At 42.8% G+C, this 25907-nt stretch overlaps 1 protein-coding gene across 1 annotated transcript; it reads right to left on the minus strand.

The window, feature by feature from the left end:
• Positions 1-147: 147 nt before the first annotated feature.
• On the minus strand, positions 148-25907 carry htr2aa (5-hydroxytryptamine receptor 2Aa). The gene is given in 4 exon segments (XM_021579489.3): positions 148-311; positions 313-1133; positions 6506-6706; positions 24452-25907. Coding segments are annotated over 4 exon segments (1545 nt in total). The 5' UTR covers positions 24924-25907; the 3' UTR covers positions 148-260.

Raw genomic sequence — 25907 nt, forward strand, 5'->3', positions numbered from 1 at the left:
ATAATATAGTATTAGCTCAGTTGTTCTCTTCTAGTGTTACTAGTTTAAGTGTTTGTGAGGCAGGTATTGTCTTTCCTCTCTCTGTTCTTCCTGTTTCCTATTTCCCTGTTTCCTGGCAGCATGCGTCTCACCCTGGAACTACTGAGCATGCTCCAGCACAGGAACCCCTGTTCCAAGTGTTTCCCTACCAAAACAAGATGGAGATGGGAAATTTTATAAAAACCCAGCACATTCCAATAGGATTATGGGAGATTGAGTCCTTACAGGCTCACAGCCTCACACACAGCTGATGCTCTCATCTTTGTCCCTGGTTGCCTTGTGTTTGTCTGAGTTTGATTTGGTCCTCACAAGGTTTCGTAGGGAGTCCCTGGGTCCTCCACTGCTGTGGACCCCATTCCTGAGGGACCCCATTTCCTCCAGGGGCAGGTGGGTGGAGTTGTAGGCCAGCGGAGGGATGGTGTTAACCAGTATGAGCTGCAGAGGCTTCCTCTCCGGGCTGTACTGGCAGCGTACGTAGCGGGAGAAGGCTGCACGGTACGTCTTGTTGAACAAAGTGTACACCAGAGGGTTGATGGCTGAGGAGAGGTATCCCACCCATACAAACACATTCAGCAGCCCCCCCATCACCCCCGGATCACAGTTCACAGGGTCGCACACCACCGCCAACACATTGGTGATGAAGAAGGGACACCACATGACCACGAACAGGAAGAAGACCATTCCCAGGACCTTGGAGGCCTTCTGCTCGTTGCTGATTGACTGCATGGTGCGACGCCCGTACCGCGGGTCCACACCGACCCCACCGACCCCTCCTCCTACCCCTCCCGTGTCACGGCTTAGCGAACGCCTGAAGAAGAGCTTCTCTGAGGAGAGTGAGCCCTGCGGGAGGAAGCCCAGGGTCAGGGTGGCGATCCTCTTCGGCCGGGGCACCAGCTGGTCCAGGCAGAGGGTAGCCTCGTTCTGCAGGGCGCTAATGGTGAGGAAGTAGGTGACCACCATGATGGTGAGGGGGATGAAGAAGGCCACGAAGGAGCCCACCAGGACAAAACTGTCGTCTGTCAACAGGCAGCTGCCCTTTTTAAACACCTTGCTGTGGTCCCGCAGGCCTAGGACGGGGATGGGCATGGAGATACCTACAGAAAGACACAGAGGAGAGAGAGGTTAGTTTAGTATGATGTGTGTGTGTGTGTGTGTGTGTGTGTGTGTGTGTGTGTGTGTGTGTGTGTGCTTACATGTGTGTGTATGTGTGTTCCCCTTCTTATTTAAGATTTCAAATTGAAAAAGTAAAAGCAATTTTGTACAGCTTGTCTCTGCCTAAACGGTAAATAGCACTGTGGCACTTCAAGATTGTGCCAGTAATATCAAAACGCCTGGCCCTATAATGTGCAGATCATTCTACGGGCAAAGCACACCTGTTGCTCATTCCCACCATAAATCAATCCACCACGGCAGGATCCTCTGGCATCAATAATGCAATAGTCCTCATATCACCACTGTGTGCCCACCAGGACAGATAAACCCTGCAATTTCCCCTCACAGGCCCAGCATTAGTGTCATTAGTGTCCAATAACTGGATTTGTGAGGGAGAGGGACAGAAGCATCTGGAGCCATTCACTAAGGCTTTCATCCCCATTGCAACACAGTGAGATGCAAAGACTAATAACCTTAGGGAGGGAGTGCAACTGGCCTGAAACTGACGGCCATTTTGGGGCTTAGACCGGGAAAATAGACGGGGACGGTTGCCAGAACCAGCTCCAATTAAGATCACATCGCTTTAGGCTTTGGTAACAGATTCAATGATTTACAACCTCACATTTGCAAGGGCATTAGCCTATTTCCCCAATTCTGTCTGGTCTGGCATCTAGATCTGAAGGAATTAAATAGTCCCTCGTTTTTTCACCATTTTACTACAGACCTGTCAAATTTAAGAGGCAAACATCCATCAACACGCCTGCAGAATTCTGAAATTAAATAGACATTTAGTCTCTCTTTCTCTTCCCCCTGACAATCTCCTTCCTCTAAAGATAGAGGAGCTTGGAGAGAGAAAGGTGAAGTTTTTCTTTGAGTTGATGTTTTCTTAACCACTATTTTTTGGCTGGCTTAGAGAAAATGCAGAAATGCAATTTTGTCAAGAGTATTAGCAAGTTGAGAAAGATAATTCTTATTGTGTGTGGGTTGGGATGTGGAAGCAGTTGAAAGAGTCAAGACAATATTTTGTTACCAGATGGCCTTGGAACCCTGAATCAATCATATGACTGAAGTCCAACATTTCTTAATGTAAGCCTTTGTTTATGTTCCTGTATCTTTACTTCATTCTTCCCTAGTATTACAGGTTGTTTGGACTAGCTTCACATTGCCCTGGGTGTGTGTTCAGTGGTTCCCTGGGCGTGTGTTCAGTGGTTCCCTGGGCGTGTGTTCAGTGGTTCCCTGGGTGTGTGTTCAGTGGTTCCCTGGGTGTGTGTTCAGTGGTTCCCTGGGTGTGTGTTCAGTGGTTCCCTGGGTGTGTGTTCAGTGGTTCCCTGGGTGTGTGTTCAGTGGTTCCCTGGGTGTGTGTTCAGTGGTTCCCTGGGTGTGTGTTCAGGGGTTCCCTGCGTGTGTGTTCAGGGGTTCCCTGCGTGTGAGTTCAGTGGTTTCCGTAAAGCAGAGCAGCAGCAGCACCCCTGGCCCAGCAGTTGGAGACAGGCCAAAGTACGCATACCTGATCCAGACATCTCAACCATCTCTGCCATGTTTCCACACTAACACGTCAACACCAGAGCCACAGATACACTGAGCTCCGGGTTAGAGATCACACTAGACACAGACCTAGGATCAGCTCACCCTTCCCAAAACTTGAGCTTAACCTCAGACGAAGAAATTCTAGGAGGAGAAATTTATTCCAATAAATACAGCTCAGCTAATTATCCCTCCATGTTTGCACAAAATCTTTCCGTGGCAGTTACATTGACATTGAACTGCTGATGCCAACATCTACATTGTTATGCCTTTGGTAATTGCGTGTTTCTTTGCTGAAACTATACCCAGTGTGTCTGAAGAGAGAGACATACAGCTCCAGGGAAGACACATCACAACATGACAGAAATACAGGAAGTTGTAGGAAGTTCCTGAATGATTTAATAGAAAGAGAAAGACTGCAGGTTACAAAGACCAAAGAGTATTATTATTTAATTGAGATTTGCAGTCTTACAAAAATGATTGGTTGATATGAAAAGTTTTTTATGTCATGGTCATGGCCCAGGAACTTTCCTTGGTCATGGCGATTAGAGGTGTGTGTCAGTGTGAGGGTGTTTGTGTGTGTGTGTGGCTTTGTTTGTGCGTAATGTGTGTACGTGCGTGCACATTCGTTGTACAGGATGAGGTGTGTACGTGTAGACGTGTGGTCTGTGTATAGGTGGGATTTTGTAAGGTAAGTGATCTCTCTCTGTGGTAGGAGTCTTGTACAATAGGCTGGGCAGTAGCAGCACTGTGTTCCAGGGTTTGTTTAACAGCATACATCATCTCAGTTCTGTGTAACATCAGCTACTCTTCAGATTCTATTTCTCTTCTCTCTTTCTTGGTCTGCCGTGTACAGATGGACGAGAGGAGAGGGGGATGATACATAACATGAAGATAAGCAGCAGTGACATAATCTTATTTAATTTGCAGGCAGCAGCGTATCATATGATAACTTTCTGCCTGGGGCCTGGAACCTGTGGAATGGTGAGTCATATCAGGGGTTCATTCCTCCCCACGTTGTGTGTTGTCTCTCTCTGCTTCCCTGGTTCTATGTGACAATGTCTCTCTCCCTGCCTACTTGGGTCTCTACAAAGCATGACTGGATCATTAATGGTGGTATTGAGACATTGGTTTGAAGCAATGGAAAGGAGCCACACAAGTCTGACGGGCAGTTTTTATTTATAATCTGATCGACCCTCTAATATTCTTAAATTATATACACATTTACGTCTGGTTATTTGAACCCTAGATGTTGATGAAACTTCTACAGCAGGGCATGTCTCATTTTAGCAGCAGCTTCAGCGTCGATACAGAAATATTTGGGTGTGCTGGCTTTCACGCAACATACAGTGGGAAGAAAAAGTATGTGAACCTTTTAGAATTACTTGGATTTCTGCATAAATTGGTCATAATATTTTATCTGATCTTCATCTAAGTCACAACAATAGACAAACAGTCTGCTTAAACTAAAAACACAAACAATTATAATTGTTCATCTCTTTGTTGAACACACCGTGTAAACATTCACAGCGCAGGTTGGAAAAAGTATGGGAACCCTTGGATTTAATAACAGGTTGACCCTCCTTTGGCAGCAATAACCTCAAACAAACGTTTTCTGTAGTTGCGGATCAGACCTGCACGGTCAGAAGGAATTTTGGACCATTCATCTTTACGAAACAGTTTAGGTTCCACAATATTCTTGGTATGTCAGGTGTGAACCGCTCTCTTGAGGTCATGCCACAGCATCTCAATCGGGTTGAGGTCAGGACTGACTGGGCCACTCCAGAAGGCGTATTTTCTTCTGTCGAAGCCATTCTGTTGCGTCACCTAACTTGTGTTGAGCTTCAATTGGCGGACAGATAGCCTTACATTATCCTGCAAAATGTCTTGATAAACTTGGGGATTCCTTTTTCCGTAGATGCAAGCTGATACTTTGTAACCCTTTCCAGCTTTATGCAAGTCAACAAACCTTAATCTTAGGTCTTCTGAGATCTCTTTTGTTCGAGGAATGGTTCACATCAGTCAATGCTTCTTGTGAAGTGTTTTTTATAGGGCAAGGCAGCTTTAACATCTCCAATCTTGTCTCATTGACTGGACTCCAGGTTAGCTGACTCCTGACTCCAATTAGCTTTTGGAGAAGTCATTATCCTAGGGGTTCACATACTTTTTCCAACCTACACTGTGCATGTTTAAATGATGTATTCAATATAGACAAGAAAAATACAATAATTTGTGTGTTATTAGTTTAAGCACATTGTGTTTGTCTATTGTTGTGAGTTAGATGAAGATCAGATCAAATTCTATGTCAAATTTATGCAGAAATCCAGGTAATTCCAAAGTGTTCATATACTTTTTCTTGCCACTGTACATGACACATGTTTGTTCTGTATGGAGCTAAGTCTGACGGCTTGATGCACCAGACTGCATTAGTGGCTCAATCATTTCCTTTTCATGCTAGGCCATTGACTTGATCAGCTGGATATCAACTAGGCCATTATAAAGTCCTGATTGTTCAGTCGCCTTGGCTTTTACACTAAATAATATAGACCTTGAAACTCAAATTACAGTTGCTTATGAGTCATTCTCCTTTCATTCCCTCATTCACAGCCTCCATCCCTCCTTTGCTCTCACCCCACGGCGCCTGTTGCCTTGCCCATATCCAACAGTAAAATGTTCAAATGTGGGGAGTTTTACAAAAACTTGGTTCTAAATATGCCCCTCCCCCAACGACCACACTTTTTTATATGAACAAATACAGACACATGGTCTCTGTCTGTCTCTCTCAAGGGAGCAGCATACACACTACCATTCAAAAGTTTGGGGTCACTTAGAAATGTCCTTGTTTTTAAAAGAAAATACTTTTTTTTGGTCCATTAAAATAACATCAAATTGATCAGAAATACAGTGTAGACATTGTTAATGTTGTAAATGACTATTGTAGCTGGAAACAGCAGATTTTTTATGGAATATCTACATAGGCGTACAGAGGCCCATTATCAGCAACCATCACTCCTGTGTTACAATGGCACATTGTGTTAACTAATCCAAGTTTATAATTTTAAAAGGCTAATTGATCATTACAAAACACTTTTGCAGTTATGTTAGCACAGCTGAACACTGTTGTACGGATTAAAGACGCAATAAAACTGGCCTTCTTTGGACTAGTTGAGTGTCTGGAGCATCAGCATTTGTGGGTTCGATTACAGGCTCAAAATGGCCACAAGTCCTCAACTGGCAGCTTCATTAAATAGTACCCGCAAAACACCAGTCTCAACGTCAATAGTGAAGAGGCGACTCCGGGATGCTGGCCTTCTAGGTAGAGATGCAAAAAAAAGCCAAAATGAAGCTGCTTGACATTTTGAGCCTGTAATCGAACCCACAAATGCTGATGCTCCAGACACTCAACTAGTCCAAAGAAGGTCCGTTTTATTGCTTCTTTAATCAGAAAAAAAGTTTTTAGCTGTGCTAACAATTGCAAAAGGGTTTTCTAATGATCAGTTAGCCTTTTAAAATTATAAACTTGGATTAGCTAACACAACATGCCATTGGAACACAGAAGTGATGGTTGCTGATAATGGGCATCTGTACGCCTATTCATTAAAAATAGCAGTTTCCAGCTACAATAGTCAGTTACAACATGAACAATGTCTACACTGTATTTCTGATCAATTTGATGTTATTTTAATGGACATAAAATGTTTTTTTCTTTCAAAAAACAAGGACATTTCTGAGTGACCCCATACTTTTGAATGGTAGTGTACTTGTACAGGCTTTTCTTCCTGTTTCTTACCCACAGAGATGGTCCAGACAGCCATGATCTTGAGGCGGGCCTTGGTTCGGGAGTTGAAGCGGCTGTGGTGGAGGGGGTTTCTGATGGCGATGTAGCGGTCCAGAGAGATTGCACACAGGTGCATAATGGAGGCTGTGGAGAACAGCACATCAAGATAGATCCAGACAGGGCACAGGTCAGAGGGCAGGGGCCACCAGTAGTCTGTATGGGGGAACACAGAGAAAACAATGAACTCCGGAGAAGAAAAATTTTTTTTTAATTTTTTTACAGGGGAATTAAACAGAGATTACACAAGGCTGTCTTGTAATGGGAATACCAGTTACACAATATACAGTATGTGAGACTTTTAACACAGGTTTGTTTTTATGAAATTGGAGTTGGTTGTAAAACACATTTGCAGTGGCATTGTGACATTTTTACAGAGTTGTTGGGTAATAATATCTTCTAAAAAGCTTCTTATGAGGTGACCAAAACATCAAATTGAAAGCCTCAGATGCGTGGAACCAAACCCTCTAAAACACAGACTTAAGCTACTTTAAGACACATACACACTGAGGTTAACACTCACAGCGCAAGGCAGCCTTTCACAGAATGTGGAAGGCTTTTTTATAATAAAATATTACTCTTGAGAAACTGTAACTACATCCCCCACAAAGACAAAACTTAATACAACCTCCAAATTAAAAGTTTACACAGTGACGTGCCGAATAAAGACCAGGCAGCAGAATCTGATAGTATGCGACAGATCCCCACACCAGGCCAACACAAATACTCTGCCTGGATAATAACCTGGAGATAGGGAATGTCACTTTTGCATCCACAGTCAGACGTGGCAGTTACACTGTTTCTCCATTTTATCCTCTATTTCTCTCTCGCCATGGGGGAGTCACAGTCTCCCTCACTCCTCTCCTCCAGGTGAAGGAGAACCTTACATAAAGCCTGTTTATTTGGACTCAGTGACTCATTGTCATCACCATGGTCACGGACTGACTATGTGTGTCTCTTTCTCTTCTTCCCTCTCCATCGCTCTGCCTTTCTCGTTCTCTTCTTTCCTTTGCATGTCTTTCGTCCTTATCCCTTCCTTCCTTTTTCTCTCTCTCTATCTCCCTCTTTCATCTTTCTGAGGTAGAAAGTCATTAGACATCCAGCTGTCTCAGCATGCCCCTCTGTGGTAATATATTTGGGTCTGCCCATCTGAATGTTGAAATGGATGGAGGGAAGATAGAGGGAATCGGGTAGGGGGGATAAAATGGAGGCAGCCCATGTTTGCAGATTAGGATCTTATAATGATGATGTGTCACCTGCAGCCAATATAGTGTAGTACATTCCCTTATCTCTAATCAGTCTGCCTGAGTTGTCTCCATCCCACCCTGCAGGATTTAGCCTAAATGAGTCTTTCTGATCTGCAGCCAGAGAAGCAGACAGAGCCTAATGATGCTGGTTTAAGGCCTTGTAGAGCAGCCACGGTGAATTACCCTTCAGTGCTGTTCGCAGAGCGACCAATAACCCCAGTGAAAAGAAGACTGCTGAAAAGTAACATATTTTCATCCCTACTTTTCAGAAACCCAAAAACACTTGACACTGCAGTATTTTACAGCTCAGGCAGAGAAGTGCACACGCTTGTCTGAACACCCTAAGAAAGAGGACACGTTCGGTTAAGTTCCAAAGAGGGAGGCTGTATATGTCCATGCAGATATTGGCAGGGGCATCAATTTGGGAACTGGAGACAAATGAAAGAGCTTTTCTCCTCAAACTTGCTGACACCTTCAGGCTTGTTTGCCTCCGCCCTGACCAAAGCTGCATTTGTATTTCCTACCAAACAGAGTGAGGAATGGTGAGAGAGAAAGAGGGAGAGAGAGAGAGAGAGAGAGGGGCAGAGAACAGCAAAGAGAGAGGACCAGTGAAAGATAAAGTGGGAGAAGGAGAGAGGAATTAGACATGGTGAGCTAGAGACATGATAAGCTAGGGACCTTCATGACCACACAGTGTATACACCAAGTCTTTCATCAATGACAGACACAAAGAATATCTCCAAAGACCGCTAAAGGATTTAAATTATGTGGACCCAACCGGCATGAAGAATTCTGAACAGGTTATTTTTCTGACTTTATCTGGTTTAGTACTTCCTCAGTGCTGCCTTGTGTCAGGGGTGAATAGTGTATTTCTAACATGTTTCTCTTTACTCTATTTCTCCATCTCCCTTTCTCCCCCTCCTCCTCTCGCTCTCTGCCTCTGTAGGTCTAGATCAGGGGTGTCAAACTCATTTTGCACCCGGGGGCCGCGTTGGGTCTTCAACGAGGTCCGGAGGGCCTCACTGAAAATGTGTTATATTTCCTCACCGTCAGAAGAGGCAAAAAATCCAACGTTTTGGGAATTTCCGATGCTCCCTGACTGTCTTGCTTTCATTCCGGTGATTATTAGCAACCTGGACACAGTCAAGAAACTGTAGGTCCATTGTTTATTTCTAGACAGTTAAGATTTTGTTTTAAAGTAAATTGAGTTTGCTCCCCCACAAAATATATATCTCTTTTTTTTAAACGCTAGCCATATGTTTGACACTTCTTTTTTCCGGATTCCACTTAAGTCTACTTGGAAAAGACCATCTGTAGAAATTCAAAAAGGTTACCATACAGAATTAATCCAACTTAATAAAGCCTATCTCTCCAAGAACATGTGAAATCAACTCATTGACATGAAAGCTCACAGAACTCTAATCCACCAGGGCCAATACAATTGGTAAAAAAAGTAAAACAATGACAGGTTATTCCAACAATATGTCTGTGTTCTGACAAAAACAATCCTGCATAATGGCTGGAAGGCCTTTCGATTGTGATTCTGATTCAGAATATCAAGAGGTCTGCTCCATTGAAAAGACTAGAATCACAGTTATTACATTCGGTGCAGAACCTAGAAACACACCGTTGGACCATGTGAATGTGTGTATGTTGAAACAGGAAATATGTTTGTAATGATAATACTACGCTTTAAATCAGGTGTGTCTTTAGAAGGAGAGCTGGAGAGAATTTGGAGATGGGAGAGTGGGTGAATATTTCTGAGATAGAATAGAGGAGAGTAGAAGGCAATTTGCCAATGTGTCATCTTCAGGCTCAAAGAGTGTCAGTCTATTCCACGCTGCTCTGATGGCACAATGACAGGAATAAAACAGTCCAAATGAACAAGTTGCCTGAGAGAGAGAGGTGAAAGGCAGAGCAGGTGGGGAGAGAGAGTAAGAGAGAAAGAAGGAGGGAGAACAGAAGGGAATTCATCCGCCAATTCTGTAGCAAAACGTTTCTTAAACGGAAACGAACGAAACGGGGAGGGACCTACAGTGCATTCGAAATTATTCAGACCCCTGGACTTTTTCCACATTTTGTTACTTTACAGCCTAATTCTAAAATGTATTAAATTGTTTTTCCCCCTCATCAATCTACACACAAAATCCCACAATGACAAAGCAAAAACAGGTTTTTAAAAATTTTTGCCAATGTATCCCAGAACCCTCCCAGAAAAATTACATTTACATAAGTATTCAGACCCTTTACTCAGTACTATGTTGAAGCACCTTTGGCAGCGATTACAGCCTTGAGTCTTTTTGGGTATGACGCTACAAGCTTGGCACACCTGTATTTGAGGAGTTTCCCCCATTCTTCTCTGCTCTTCTCTGCAGATCCTCTCAAGCTCTGTCATGTTGGATGGGGAGCGTCTCTGCACAGCTATTTTCAGGTCTCTCCAGAGATGTTCGATCGGGTTCAACTGCGGGCTCTGGCTGGGCCACTCATGGACATTCAGTACTTTAGGTGTCTTTTGGCAAACTCCAAGCGGACTGTCATGTGCCTTTTACTGAGGAGTGGTTACCGTCAAGCCACTCTACCATAAAATCCTGATTGGTGGAGTGCTGCAGTGATGGTTGTCCTTCTGGAAGGTTCTCCCATCTCCACAGAGGAACTCTGGAGCTCTGTCAGAGGGACCTTCGGGTTCTTGGTCACCTCCCTGACCAAGGCCCTTTTCCCCCCAATTGCTCATTTTGGCCAGGTGGCCAGCTCTAGGAAGAGTCTGGGTGGTTCCAAACTTCTTCCATGTAAGAAATTATGGAGGCCACTGTGTTCTTGGAGACATTTAATGCTGCAGACATTTTTTGGTACCCTTCCCCAGTTCTGTACTTCGACACAATCCTGTCTCAGAGCACTACGGGCAATGCCTTCGACCTCATGGCTTGGTTTTTGCTCTGACATGCGTTGTCAACTGTGGAATATTATATAGACAGGTGTGTGCCTTTCCAAATCAAGTCCAATCAATTGAATTTTCCACAGGTGGACTCCAATCAAGTTGTAGAAAAAAATATAATTTCATCCATTTTAGAATAAGTCTGTAAGGGGATCTGAATACTTTAGCTGAATCTATCCAACTGGAAACTCTGATTTGCTCTGTTAGCTTCCATTTGGTTCTGAAACGGTAAACCGTTTCCATAACGGATACCCCCAGGCGAGAGACCGGAGACAGAGAGTGGGGAGGGAGAGTGGGAGCATAGATGTACAGTAACTCATATCTCACGTTTCCCTCTTTAGCTGGTTGGGTTCTCTCCTCTCTCACCTGTCTGATGAGTGACGGATCATGTGACCCTCAGACATCTGCTGCCATGGGAACACGTCTGCTGTCTGTCCAATAACTCAACCTCATACTGCCTGTATGAGATACTATAATAAAACCATATACTCCAGTATTTCTTACGAGATCCTATGAAAATAAAAAAAAAATATCGTCTGAATCCAAAACTTGAGATGTGTGACTCTTGAGTAAATTATGCATGGAAACTCAAATGCAATTTAAGTTACAGTACCCACGTGGATTTATTTTAATTTACTGTTGAAGTCGGAAGTTTACATACACTTAGGTTGGAGTCATTAAAACTTTTTTTCAACCACTCCAAAAATGTCTTGTTAACAAACTATAGTTTTGGCAAGTCGGTTAGGACATCTACTTTGTGCATGACACAAGTAATGTTTCCAACAATTGTTTACAGACAGATTATTTCACTTATAATTCACTGTATCACAATTCCAGTGGGTCAGAAGTTGACTGTGCCTTTAAACAGTTTGGAAAATTCCAGAAAATGATGTCATGGCTTTAGAAGCTTCTGATAGGCTAATTGACATCATTTGAGTCAATTGGAGGTGTACCTGTGGATGTATTTCAAGGCCTACCTTCAAACTCAGTGCCTCTTTGCTTAACATCATGGGAAAATCAAAAGAAATCAGCCAAGACCTCAGAATTTTTTTTGTAGACCTCCACAAGTCTGGTTCATCATTGGGAGCAATTTCCACACACCTTAAGTACCACGTTCATCTGTGCAAACAATAGTATGCAAGTATAAACACCAAGGGACGACGCAGCTGTCATACCACTCAGGAAGGAGAGGCGTTCTGTCTCCTAGAGATGAACGTACTTGCAAAAAGTATTTGCAAAAAGTGCAAATCAATCCCAGAACAACAGCAAAGGACCTTGTGAAGATGCTGGAGGAAACAGGTACAAAAGCATGAGGTATCTATATCCACAGTAAAAACGAGTCCTATATTGACATAACCTGAAATGTGGCTCAGCAAGGAAAAAGCCAATGCTCCAAAACCACCATAAATAAAAGCCAGACTACGGTTTGCAACTGCACATGGGGACAAAGATCGTACTTCTTGGAGAAATGTCCTCTGGTCTGATGAAACAAAAATAGAACTGTTTGGCTATAATGACCATCGTTATGTTTGGAGGAAAAAGAAGGAGGCTTGCAAGCCAAAGAACACCATCCCAACCGTGAAGTACGGGGGTAGCAGCTTCATGTTGTGGGGGTGCTTTGCTGCAGGAGGGACTGGTGCAATTTACAAAATAGATGGAATCATGAGGCAGGAAAATGATGAGGATATATTGAAGCAACAGCTCAAGACATCAGTCAGGAAGTTAAACCTTGGTCTCAAATCGGTCTTCCAAATGGACAGGTATTGGAGTGTCCATTACAAAGCCCTGACCTCAATCCCATAGAAAATTTGTGGGCAGAACTGAAAAAGTGTGTGCGAGCAAGGAGGCCTACAAACTTGACTCCGTTACATAAGCTCTGTCAGGAGGAATGGGCCAAAATTCACCCAACCTATTGTGGGAAGGTTGTGGAAGGCTACCCGAAATGTTTGACCCAAGTTAAACAATTTAAGGCAATGCTACCAAATACTAATTGAGTGTATGTAAACTTCTGACCCACTGGGAATGTGGTGAAAGAAATACAATCTGAAATAAATAATTATCTCTATCATTATTCTGACATTTCACAGTCTTAAAATAAAGTGGTGATCCCAACTGACCTAAGACAGGGACTTTTTACTAGGATTAAATGTCAGGAATTGTGAAAAACTGAGTTTAAATGTTTATTGGTAAGGTATATGCAAACTTCAACTTCAACTCTACATGATGAACATGATGGGGTGAAAAATCAAACGATCTCTTCCCACACCTTGTATTAGACATTTTATTTTATGATCTTCATCGACAGTTCAGTATATGTAACTAACTCTGATTATAGCCACTGAACAAAAATATAAACACAACATGTAAAGTGTACATTTTGTCAATAATAATTTGAATGCACAGAGATACCGTGCCATTCATCCGCCACCATCTCATGTTTCAAAATGATAATGCACGGCCCCATGTCGCAAGGATCTGTACACAATTCCTAGAAGCTGAAAATGTCCCAGTTCTTCGATGGCCTGCATACTCATCAGACATGGCACCCATGTTTGGGACCTGGCACCCATGTTTGGGATGCTCCAGAATGTCGTGTGTGACTGTGTTCCAGTTCCCGCCAATAACCAGCAACTTCGCACAGCCATTGAAGAGGAGTGGGACAACATTCCACAGGCCACAATAAACAGCCTGATCAACTCTATGCAAAGGAGATATGTTGTGCTGCATGAGGCAAATGGTGGTCACACCAGATACAGACTGGATTTCTTATCCACTCCCCTACCTTTTTTAAGGTAACTGTGACCAACAGATGCATATCTGTATTCCCAGTCATGTGAAATCCATAGATTAGGGCCTAATGAATATGTAAATTGACTGATTTCCATTGAAAATGGTTGCAGTTGCATTGATATTTTTGTTTAGTATATATCACAGGCAGACCCCTAGCACGGTAAAAAGGTTTACTTCCACGTTCGGAACATGAAGAGTGTCCACTGTCCTCCCGCCGCTTGATGGACCGACACAGTAATCTAAACTCCTCTTATCTCTGATGTACATGTATCATGTACAGTATATATCCCAGTTGAATGATAATGATCTGGTCCTCTGGGATCATTTCTCTGGTCTGATCTAGGCTTGTTGCTCTGACTTTGAGGTTACTGAGCCCTGTCTGCACAGCTGGAAACAGACTTTGCAGGGGAAGATAGTGTAAAGTCATCTGGTGACGAGGCTGATATCAAAGGCTTTATCCACAGAAGCAGGAGAGAGTAAATTCATGCTTTGTCACATGCAGAGAAAACATCACACACAGTCTTGTCATCAGGGGAACTCAGGTCAGAGACACTGGGGTAGGGAGGTATGACAGCAGGGTATGAGTGAGGAAAAAGAGGGAAACTTATAATTAAGATGAACTCCATCCATCCATGTTTTGCCTTTTTAACTCACAATCTAATTAAACAGCCAACTACCACTATAATTTATGAGAGAGATAGAAAGAGCTGTTGAAGGACAAGGGACTGTCCATCTGACAGACAGAGAGTTCTTGAAACAGGTGCTAATTGTGTGTGTGTGTCCATGCTTGCGTGTGTGTTGGTGTGTGTACGTGCAGTTGTGTGTCTCCTTGCGATCACTCTTGAGTGTGTGTGTGTGTAGTCGTCCGTGTAAGCTTATCATTTTGTCTGTTGAAGGGAGGTTTGTGGGGGTGTTGGCATTTCACGATTTCAGTTACTGCAGCTCACCACCTAAGCCCCCATTAAAAGGAAATTATGAACTCATCTTCCGCCTCGTTAAATCTGGGATGCTAATTAGGCGACAGACATGAAATCAGTGATGGTCAAGACTTCATTTCTTTTTTTTATTATTGTGAAACCACACTTTCTTCACTGTTGTTCAAATAATGTGTTTTATTTAGTGTAGAATAAGCTTCTGTCTTGTCTGCATTCATCAATTTTTGGTCCTATGGACTTCACCAAGTGACATCCTAAGCAAATATGTTATCATTAAAAATATATATATTTGAATGTTTTTTTTGTATGATAATATATTAACTTAGGAGCTCACAAGCACCAAAGATGTGGATGTCAATTAGGGCAGCCCCCCCCCCCCCCCCCCCCCCCCCGCAACTCTCTGATTCAGAGGGGTTGGGTTAAATGTGGAAGACACATTTCAGTTGAATGCATTCAGTTGCACAACTGACTAGGTTGTGCAAGGTTGGCTAGGTTGTTTCACTTGGTGAACTCAACAGGACCAAAAATGGATTAATGCAAAAAACATGTCTCTGTATATAACAAATACAGTCATGAGTGGTAACTCTACAATTTACTCAAAAAGGCACTGTTAATTTAACACTGTTCCAGTGTCTGTATGGGTCCACAGACTCAACACGTTCAGTGTTGATTTAACACTGTGTTCATTTTCAACACCGGAGAATTTGCATTTGCAGAATGCTCAGATAGAAATGTATTGTGTAGATCAAAAATGACTGGAAAAGTATAGAAGATTGTGTGTGGTTTATTCATACTATTCTATAGTCAACATGCAGTTCCAGTTCCATTAGTTGAATGCATCCAATCCAATAGTTTCAGAAAAGTAGTCACTACCTGAGATTTGTATTCACATATCTGTATTCAAATAGTTTTAAAAAGTAGTTTATTTCTGAGATCTGTATTTAAATAGTTATTAAAGTAGTGATTTTGGGGGGGATCTCTCTTCAAATAGTTGTAGTTACCTCCAAAGTGAGTATTTGTTCCCCCAGAATTGTTTTAACTTTCAACAAAGCATAGATACAACTATAGTTATCCCAGGTCGTGTGTGTGTGTGTGTGTGTGTGTGTGTGTGTGTGTGTGTGTGTGTGTGTGTGTGTGTGTGTGTGTGTGTGTGTGTGTGTGTGTGTGTGTCCAATGTCATGGTTGATGTCCCTATTCCTGGTCTTGACGTTGGTGTAAACAGGGTCCTAGAACTAGTTACAAGAGGACTGGAAGCAGTCAGAGACTCCATAAATCAACACACAGCAGTGTAAATAAATACATCCCCAATCCATTGCCTCTAACTGCTGCATTTACACAGTAAACTGCTGGTGGGCTCCAGTAGGTAGATGGTGAAACTACTAGTTATGTATAAATATAGGCGGGAGGAGAAGCAAGAACAGCTCTAATCTAATCCTCCTTTTCTGTAAGGGGAGGAACAGATTCCTCCTTTTCTGTAAGGGGGGATTAGATTCCTCCTTTTCTGTAAGGGGAGGATTAGATTCCTCCTTTTCTGTAAGGGGAGGATCAGATTCCTCCTTTTCTGTAAGGGGAGAATTAGATTCCTCCTTTTCTGTAAGGGGAGGATCAGATTCCTCCTTTTCTGTAAGGGGAGGATCAGATTCCTCCTTTTCTGTAAGGGGAAGATCAGATTCCTCCTTTTCTGTAAGGGGAGGATTAGATTCCTCCTTTTCTGTAAGGGGAGGATTAGATTCCTCCTTTTCTGTAAGGGGAGGATTAGATTCCTCCTTTTCTGTAAGGGGAGGATCAGATTCCTCCTTTTCTGTAAGGGGAGGATTAGATTCCTCCTTTTCTGTAAGGGGAGGATTAGATTCCTCCTTTTCTGTAAGGGGAGGATTAGATTCCTCCTTTTCTCTTTCTCCCCTTACAGAAAAACCACATGACATTTCACATGTGAAATCAGCAAAAATGAGTTGTTATGATACGCACACAGTGCTTTTAACTTACATATTTGACTCACATGACTAGATTGCGTATGTTTATTTATACAGTAATTATTAATTAACGTGCATTCCAATCTTTCTGTTACGCCTTCACGTCTGTGTCAACAACTGATTTAACCTGTGTTCCTACACTTTTGACTTCAAAGTAAATCTCAACTTTGTTAAAGGTATACTCAAGAAAAACTATTATATTTATCATAGTGATTCTGGAGTAGCATTGAAACATAATAATATCCCCCACCAACATCAGGCAACTATACAGAAAACCCTCAAATTGCTGAAATAAGTCAATTAAATCAATGATGAGAGTAGTCAGATGAATTTATAACTATATAAAACAGAAGTTCAGACTGCAGATGGCACACTTCTGTTATTTGCAGAGATGTATTATAGGTAAGAAATGTGTAGGGGAATGTAACAGGCTTTGTGTGCAGCAGACAGATCAGTGCACCTGAAATCCAGAGATCGTGAGTTCAATTCTCAGACTAGGTCATATTTTAGCTGAACAGTGTACCACTTATTTTAAAACAACCATACCATTACTTTACTTATAATGGCTTGGGACCATCTGGGACCTTCATGTGATGTCCTGATGACTGGTAAAACAAATGTCTTGAGAACATCTTCCAAAAATACTAACATTCCTCACTCAGCCAGTTTATGCTTGATCTGAAAATGTGGTCAGAGGCTTTGTATGGAGGGTGTAACAGAATTGTGGAGCCTCAGGAGGCATGCAGAGGCCAAATCAAGCTCCGTACCGCATCGCTGTAAACCTTTCACATTTTGTAACAATGCGGAGGGCTCCGTATAGCTCCGCATTGACATTATTGGTTGATGGTAGGTGGGGGCTGGAAGTCCTGTATAAACAGAAACTAATTTCCTTGGGAAGTTCCTTCACAACAGCACTGCTCTGCTCCGCGAAGCACAAAAAAAGTATGTTTGCTCTGACTTCTGCGGGGGATCGATCATGCAGAGCCTTTTAGGGAAAAAACATGAATGTCATGTGATCACGTTTTCACATGAAATGTCACATCTGAAGTGTTCCAAAAACACATGATTTCACATGTGAATTGTCACACGATATGTTCCAGAAACACATTTTCTAATGATTTTCTACATGTGAAATTATGTTTTTTCAGATTTTTTTTGCTATACCACCAGGTCTGTGGCCATGACAGAGGTTTGCCACAGATTTATTGGAAAGAATACATTTCTGGACTGTTAAAAGGTGCACATAATCAAGTCAATAATTGTGTGATTAAGTAGCAGTGCTCAGGGATACTTGACGTTAAGTGTGCATAAATGCTCTGGGGATTTGAACTTGCAACATTTAGGTCTGGAATGCATTAAAGGGATACTTCGGGATTTTGGCAAGGAGGCCTTTTATCTACTCCCCCAATGTCAGCAGATACTAGCAGATACCCATAGACATCTAGTCATTGTGCTAACGCTAGCATGGGCTTACAAAACTGACTCTAACTTCCTTCATACTAGACACAGAGACATAAAAAGGATATCCACAAGTTCATCTGACCCGGAGGAAGTATATAAAGGGCCTCGTTGCCAAAATCCTGCATTATCCCTTTAATGTCTCAGCAGGGTCACCAGGTACATTTAAAAACAAATGTTTTTTACCAAGAACATACAATACCAGTCAACCCAATTGAGATCGTTTGGGATAAGTTCAACCGCAGAGTGAAGGAAAAGCAGCCAACAAGTGCTCAGCATATGTATGAACTCCTTCAAACATGTTGGAAAACCATTCCAGGTGAAGCTGGTTGAGAGAATGCCAAGAGTGTGCAAAAATGTTATCAAGGCAAAGGGTGGCTACTTTGAAGAATCTCAAATATAAAATATATTATGATTTGTTTAACCCTTTTTTGGTTACTACATAATTACATATGTGATATTTCATGGTTTTGATCCCCTCACTATTATTCCACAATGTAGAAAATAGTAAAAATAAATAATAAAAACCCTTGAATGAGTAGGTGTGTCCAAACTTTTGGCTGGTACGATATGTCCACATTCTCTCAAAAATAAGAGTACGGCTACGGTACAATGTTGCTCCCTGGTGTACAAAAAGGTCAAAGGTACCTTCAGTGGTACACAGGAACTCACATCATACTGGTCTGTATTTTTTAGGGTTCATGTGACTGCGAGGATAATCTAGTATTGTGGTACATTTGTCTACCCAATATATTCAATATAAGGTACAATCATTACTGCAATTTGAAATGTAGGTGGGAGCAATGTATTGGCGGGGATTCATTAGCATATTTGGGGGAATGGTCTAAAATATGTTGTATTTGTGCCAACCGTCAGTAGAAATCTTGTACCAGTTTAAGGGATTTATTGTAATGTTGAAGAACATGGGCAACTCTTTTGTCAAGGTCAGTGCTACAATCTGTGTAAATCTTTTGAGTATCACATGCTTCCCTGTTATGGGCTTACTGAGCATTTTCCAGTAGCTTAATTCCAGCTGGTTCACATAAAGTTCATGTTTCATTTTCAATAACTTTCTTTCAACTAGCTGCAAGTGAGTTATTGTAAAATTCACAGTTATTTACTGTAGCAAATCTGTCACACTCACTGACCTGATGGTGTAGCTGGGAAGTGAGTACAATGACATGCTGACTTGCTATAAATGAAATATGGTAAGGCTCTTTGGTATCACATGCAGCTATGTCAGGCTTTAAACACATGCTCTGGGACTTTTAGAGACTACTAAGTGTTTTTTAAACCACACACTTTGGGCTGGATGTGTAAATGTGTAGTTCATACATGCATAATCTATGAGCAGAATAACTGTTTTACCTCAATTAGCAACGAAATCCCTAGTTTGAAAGCAACTGTTTTCCCTCCATGTAGGCCAGCCCCTAGCAATTCGAGTTCTGTGAGCTTCAGCCCCTCGCCATATTTAAAAAAATATATATATTTCACCTTTATTTAACCAGGTAGGCAAGTTGAGAACAAGTTGTCATTTACAACTGCGACCTGGTCAAGATAAAGCAAAGCAGTTCGACACATTCAACGACACAGAGTTACACATGGAGTAAAACAAACATACAGTCAATAATACAGTAGAAAAATAAGTCTATATACAATGTGAGCAAATGAGGTGAGATAAGTGAGGTAAAGGCAATAAATAGGCCATTGTGGCGAAGTAAATACAATTTAGCAATTAAAACACTGGAATGATAGATTTCACAGTAGATGAGTGTGCAAAGCAGACATACTGGGGTGCACAGGAGCCAAATAAATAAATAAATACAGTAGGGGAAGAGGAAGTTGTTTGGGCTATTTATAGATGGGATATGTACAGGTGCAGTGATATATGAGTGACAGTTAGCAAGCAGCACATCATGCAGCCACAGCAGAGTGAGAGCAATGACATTGTGCACAAATTTGTACATTTGTGACATAGTACGCAATTTTCAGGGACTGCTGCCAATCAGCAAGTAACATTGCATGTTATCAACAGAAGAGTCAGTGAAGCCACAGTAAGTTGCTGGCATGTATTGCTAGTGGCAGCAAGTTGCCTGTAGGTTACTGGCAACATTTTGATAGTAAGTTATTGTGAATTTTAAAATAACTTACTGACAAATAGTTTTCAGTTAGGAAATTACAAATTCACACTGGTAACAAGTTTCCATTGAGTTACTGGAGAAAGTACAATAACCGCTTTACAGTGCAACTCATTACTGACACATTGCAGAACAAACAGTGTCAAAAGAGGTGCTTGACTTGCATCGGCATCGAAACACTTAAACTGCTACAACACTTTCACTGATGGTTGTGCATTGCCCTCAAACATCAAAGTGCTGGGATGATCGTACCTTACATTACAAATATTGCGTATAAAATGTCACATTATACCTGCAAGGTACCGAACTGTACCATGTGAGTTCATGCGCTACATGACCAAAAGTATGAGGACACCTGTTTGTCGAACATCTAATTCCAAAATCATTGGCATTAATATGAAGTTGGTCCCCCCTTTACTGCTATAACAGCCTCCACTCTTCTGGGAAGCCTTTCCACTGGATGTTGGAACTTTGCTGAAGGGACTTAAATGTTCTAATTCATCCCAAAGGTGTTCAAAAGGGTTTAGGTCAGGGCTCTTTGCAGGCCAATAACGTTTTTCCACACCACTCTCTGAAAAAAAATTCTGTATGAACCTCAGTCGGACTGCCAGATGGTGAAGCATGATTCATCACTCCAGAGAACGCGTTTCCACTGCTCCATAGTCCAATGGCAAGCTTTACACCACTCCAACCGACGCTTGGTGTTGTGCAAGGTGATCTTAGGCTTGTTGCTTCCATACTCGATTTCACAGCCGAATCCGCTCATTTGAAGGGGTGTCCACATACTTTTGTATATATAGTGTACGTGTACCTGTGAAGTGTACCTGTGACTGTTTTTTTTACCCTAGGGAACAACACTGCACCCTAACATACTGTCCAAGAACACTTTCATTTAACTGTAAAAATACAGAGCTTCTTGTAGATGTACTGCATTTTTACTGCAACTAGACAAAAACCTCAAGGAAACCATGACACAATGTTCTAAGAACATTCTAAAAATGTTATTGGAAACATTTCTGGAACAAACCAAGAACAAGATAAAACCTGCAGGGGACCATGACTGTTTAAATTGAATTAATGCCAATTATGCATTTAAGGTAAGATATTTTCAATTACATTTTGACACCTGGGTTTTCACATGTGCAAACATTTTGACACGTATAGTTTCATGGGATCACATAGTAAAATTTTGCATCCCCATGTTGTCACATTTATATCACATGAGATCATGTTTCCACATGTGCTAAAATGTCACATGTGTAGTTTCATGTTATCACATTGCACATGTTATCACATTTTACTTCACATAAAATCATGTGATCAAAAGGGTCTGTCCGTTTACCAAATATTTTTTGAAACATACCTATACACTTAATTTCCTCTTCACCCTGCCTTACTCCTCTCTTCTCTCCAGACCCCTTTTAACCTGGTTCTAACATGCATAATATGTCCACATTCTGACAAGATCAGGACAAATGTGTGTCCACATTCTTAGATCGGTGTAGACAACCTCAGGAGGTAGTCAGGCATGAATTGTGTCTGGATATCTTACAAGTCGCTTCGAGGCAAGCAACACTGAAGCATGCATGAGAGCACCAGCTGTTCTGGATGACTGTGTGATAATGCTCTCGGTAGTCGATGTGAGCAAGACCTTTAAACAGGTCAACATTCACAAAGCCCCGGGGCCAGACGGATTACCAGAATCTGTACTCAAAGCATGCACAGAACAACTGGCAGGTGTCTTCACTGACATTTTCAACCTCTCCCTGACCGAGTCTGTAATACCTACATGTTTCAAGCAGACCACAATAGTCCCTGTGCCCAAGGAAGCGAAGGTAACCTGCCTAAACGATTACCGCCCCGGAGCACTCACGTCGGTAGCCATGAAGTGCTTTGAAAGGCTGTTCATGGCTCACAACAGCATCCTCCAGGATACCCTAGACCCACACCAATTCACATACCGCCCCAAAAGATCCACAGATGACGTATTCTCAATCGCACTCCAAACTGCCCTTTCCCACCTGGACAAAAGGAACACCTATGTGAGAATGCTGTCCATTGACTACAGCTCAGCGTTCAACACCATAGTGCCCACGAAGCTCATCACTAAGCTAAGGACCCTAGGACTAAACACCTCCCCCGCAACTGAATCCTGGACTTCCTGACGGGCCGGCCCCAGGTGGTAAGAGTAGGCAACAACACGTCTGCCACACGGATCCTCAACACGGTGGCCCCTCACGGGTGTGTACTTAGTCTAATCCTGTACTCCCTGTTCACCCACGACTGCATGGCCAAACGCGACTCCAACACCATCATTAAGTTTGCTGACGACAGTGGTAGGCCTGATCACCAACAATCATGAAACCACCATATGGAGGGGGTCAGACAGCCTATAGGGAGGGGGTCAGAGAACTGGCAGTGTGGAGCCAGGACAACAACCTCTCCCGCTATGTTAGCACCAGGTATAAACAAGGCTGTTGTCTTGTCCCTCTCCCCCCCTGTCTCTTCCCTCTCTTCTCTCTGCCTCTCTCTCTGATGTTTCTCTCCCAGTCCCTCCCTTGATTGAAGCATCAGGAACTCTGTCATTCCCATCGCTTGTTTTTCGCCTCTCAAAACCACTTGTTTATTTTCCTCCACTTGTCTCTCTCCGTCTGTGAATGACCTGTTGCCCTGCTATCACACATCTGGTTCTCTGACAGCAGATAATGACATGGCTTTGTTTTGTTCTGTGTGTGGTCGTGTCTGAGAGGAAGCTGCTGAGGCTCATTCTCATGCCATCTGACTCTAGTTTTGCTGCTGCTCGATTGACATGAACTCTATCCGTGTCTGGCTAAATAGCTGAGCACAAACCAAGTTTCTAACCTTAGCCAAACAAACGCTACACACAGTCCACCCCCCCCTCGCTCTCTCTCTCTCTCTCTCTCTCTCTCTCTCTCTCTCTCTCTTTGTCTCTGTCTGTGTCTTTCTCTCCCCTCTCTCTCTGCCTATTGTATCTGTCTCTTTCTCTCCTTCTCTTTCTTTTGTTCTCTCTCTCTCTCTCTCTCTCTCTCTCTCTCTCTCTTTGTCTCTGTCTGTGTCTTTCTCTCCCCTCTCTCTCTGCCTATTGTATCTGTCTCTTTCTCTCCTTCTCTTTCTTTTGTTCTCTCTCTCTCTCTCTCTCTCTCTCTCTCTCTCTCTCTCTCTCTCTCTCTCTCTCTCTTTCTCTCTTTACATGTCTCAAGTCCATCATCCAGGGGATTAGTTACACTTTTACCAATGGGGCAATCTTCCTCTCATAAAGACAGTCTAAAGAGTGAAGGTCTGAGGAGAAGGGGATTATATGAAACACATCTCTTCCCCTAGTTCAGCAGGTATCAGAAGACAACATGTATGTTCCCCATCTCATGATCTAAGCAAAACCAAGCCGAGCTGTAGCTATGTTTCAATCCAATTGGCGACATATTTTCATCCAAATATTCAAAAATCTGCATCAAGAAATTATGTAATTTTCCTACTAGTGGTGTTTCCACCAAACTGACTTGTTGCAGATACACATCAGTGCATGATGACGTGCTTTTTTGCTTAAGTTTTCATGTAGATTTTCAACTTTTGTCCCAAAAACTGTTGCCTTAAATAGCAACTGTGACTACTCTGGTCTTGGCACCTGCGTGCTAGCCAACAGCTCGCAGTTATAGTGCAGGTACTGTAGGCTCTGCGGGTAAGCTATTCTACATGAAAAGATTATGAATAAGAGCGAGAATGTTTTAATTTGTCAAAATGGCAGTCAAACATTGATCATCACGTCACCAGAAAAAGACACCCGTATGTCTGCATGCTGTGTCTGAGCCCGTATGTCTGCATGCTGTGTCTGAGCCCGTATGTCTGCATGTTGTGTCTAAGGCTGTATGTCTGCATGTTGTGTCTGAGCCTGTATCTCTGCATGCTGTGTCTGAGCCCGTATGTCTGCATGCTGTGTCTGAGCCTGTATGTCTGCATGCTGTGTCTGAGCCCGTATGTCTGCATGCTGTGTCTGAGCCTGTATGTCTGCATGCTGTGTCTGAGCCCGTATGTCTGCATGTTGTGTCTGAACCTGTATGTCTGCATGCTGTGTCTAAGGCTGTATGTCTGCATGTTGTGTCTGAGCCTGTATCTCTGCATGCTGTGTCTGAGCCCGTATGTCTGCATGCTGTGTCTGAGCCTGTATGTCTGCATGCTGTGTCTGAGCCTGTATGTCTGCATGCTGTGTCTGAGCCCGTATGTCTGCATGTTGTGTCTGAGCCCGTATGTCTGCATGCTGTGTCTGAGCCCGCATGTCTGCATGCTGTGTCTGAGCCCGTATGTCTGCATGCTTTGTCTGAGCCCATATGTCTGCAAGCCAAAGACAGATTTCCATTGTTAATCAAACAATGGGACAATTACGTTTTTGAACTTGAGCTGGAACGCACTCACCATAGAGAATGGTGACCATAGAGACGGGCATGACCAGGATGCCCAGAAGCATGTCAGCGACGGCCAGCGACATCAGGAAATAGTTGGTGGCATTCTGGAGTTTCTTCTCCAGAGACACAGCCAAGATAACCAGGATGTTACCCGTCACTGTAACGGCGATGACCGCCAGGATCAGCAACGCTGCCCAGTTCTTGTCCACTGCCGTCATCCCCGTTGCACACAGCGATGATGCCAGGATCCTCCCTTCTTCACTGTAACCCCTGATGCCATGAGTCCAGTTGCCTGACGGAAAGTAATTCACCTCTTCATTCCTGTTACACCCGTTTGAAAAATTCCTTCCTCCATTTCCCAGAAGTCCCTCTGACCCGGGAAGCCAAGGTTCAGGGTTAAAGGGCGGAATAGTTACAGCTTTGACAGCAGACGAGATCAACTCTGATCCGTTCCTGTGCAGGTTCATTATGTCAGTTCCCATACACCTCCAGCACTTTACTTATAACAACACACTTACTCCTACAGGTCTCTTACAAGAGAGGTGCAATAGGGATGTGTCGGGTCCTTAAAAGCCTCCACATGGTCTCCATCATCATGCTCAGAGCAACGTGTCAAAAAACGCCACAGAACAATAGAAGTCTATGACTTTCGCTCTGTTGCAAGTATCCCAAACCAGAGAGCAATTACCCTAAGCTCTATTTCTCACATTCAATCCTTTTCTCAGGTCCACATTATCACCTGTTGATCAGAGGTTGAATCCATTTGGATTCAGGAAAGTAGAATCATTAGAATGTGCTCAACGCTAGCACGCCAGTTTGGTGAGAAAGGTATCCACACTGTCAGATGGCACCGATTGCTCGGTTAAATCCTTACGTCATCTTAGCGATGGAGAAGATTAGACATGAGATGTGTGTGTGTGTGTCAGATAATCCTCAGGTGTCTTTGCTGCTCCTGCTAGGGTTTACAGCTGTGTGTGTGAGTGCTATGGAAATGATTCAGAAGCCTGATGAGTGACGACAGGTGTCACACACACTATCTCTCTCTTTCTCAGTCACACACACACACACATTCACACACATATACACACACACACACACACTTCCAGCCAGGTCCGTCCTCTGAGCTGGGAGGGAGACGAGTTTTGCCAGATGTGATGGATGGAAAATCCTAGTTTGGGAAAAACAGTCACCCTAAAAACATTCCTCTACTTTTTTTCCATTTTTCCTCTTTTTCTTCCTTATTCCTTCAGCCCTTTAATCCAGCCTCATCAGAGCCTACATTGTTTTCTTTCCTATTTGACAAGTGACAGGTTCTCCAGGTCCCCTGATTATTAGGAAGTTCCCACTTCAGCCGTCAGTTACTGAGCAGTATTCCACTGTGTGCTGTTTCTGCTTTCTCACAGACACTCACATACGCTCTCCGTGCCTCACATTCTCTCTCTCTCGCTCTCTCACACACTTTCTGT

Source organism: Oncorhynchus mykiss, chromosome 22, assembly GCF_057628025.1.
Source record: "Oncorhynchus mykiss isolate SJ-2025 chromosome 22, ASM5762802v1, whole genome shotgun sequence".
In the NCBI taxonomy this organism is placed as follows: Eukaryota; Metazoa; Chordata; class Actinopteri; order Salmoniformes; family Salmonidae; genus Oncorhynchus; species Oncorhynchus mykiss.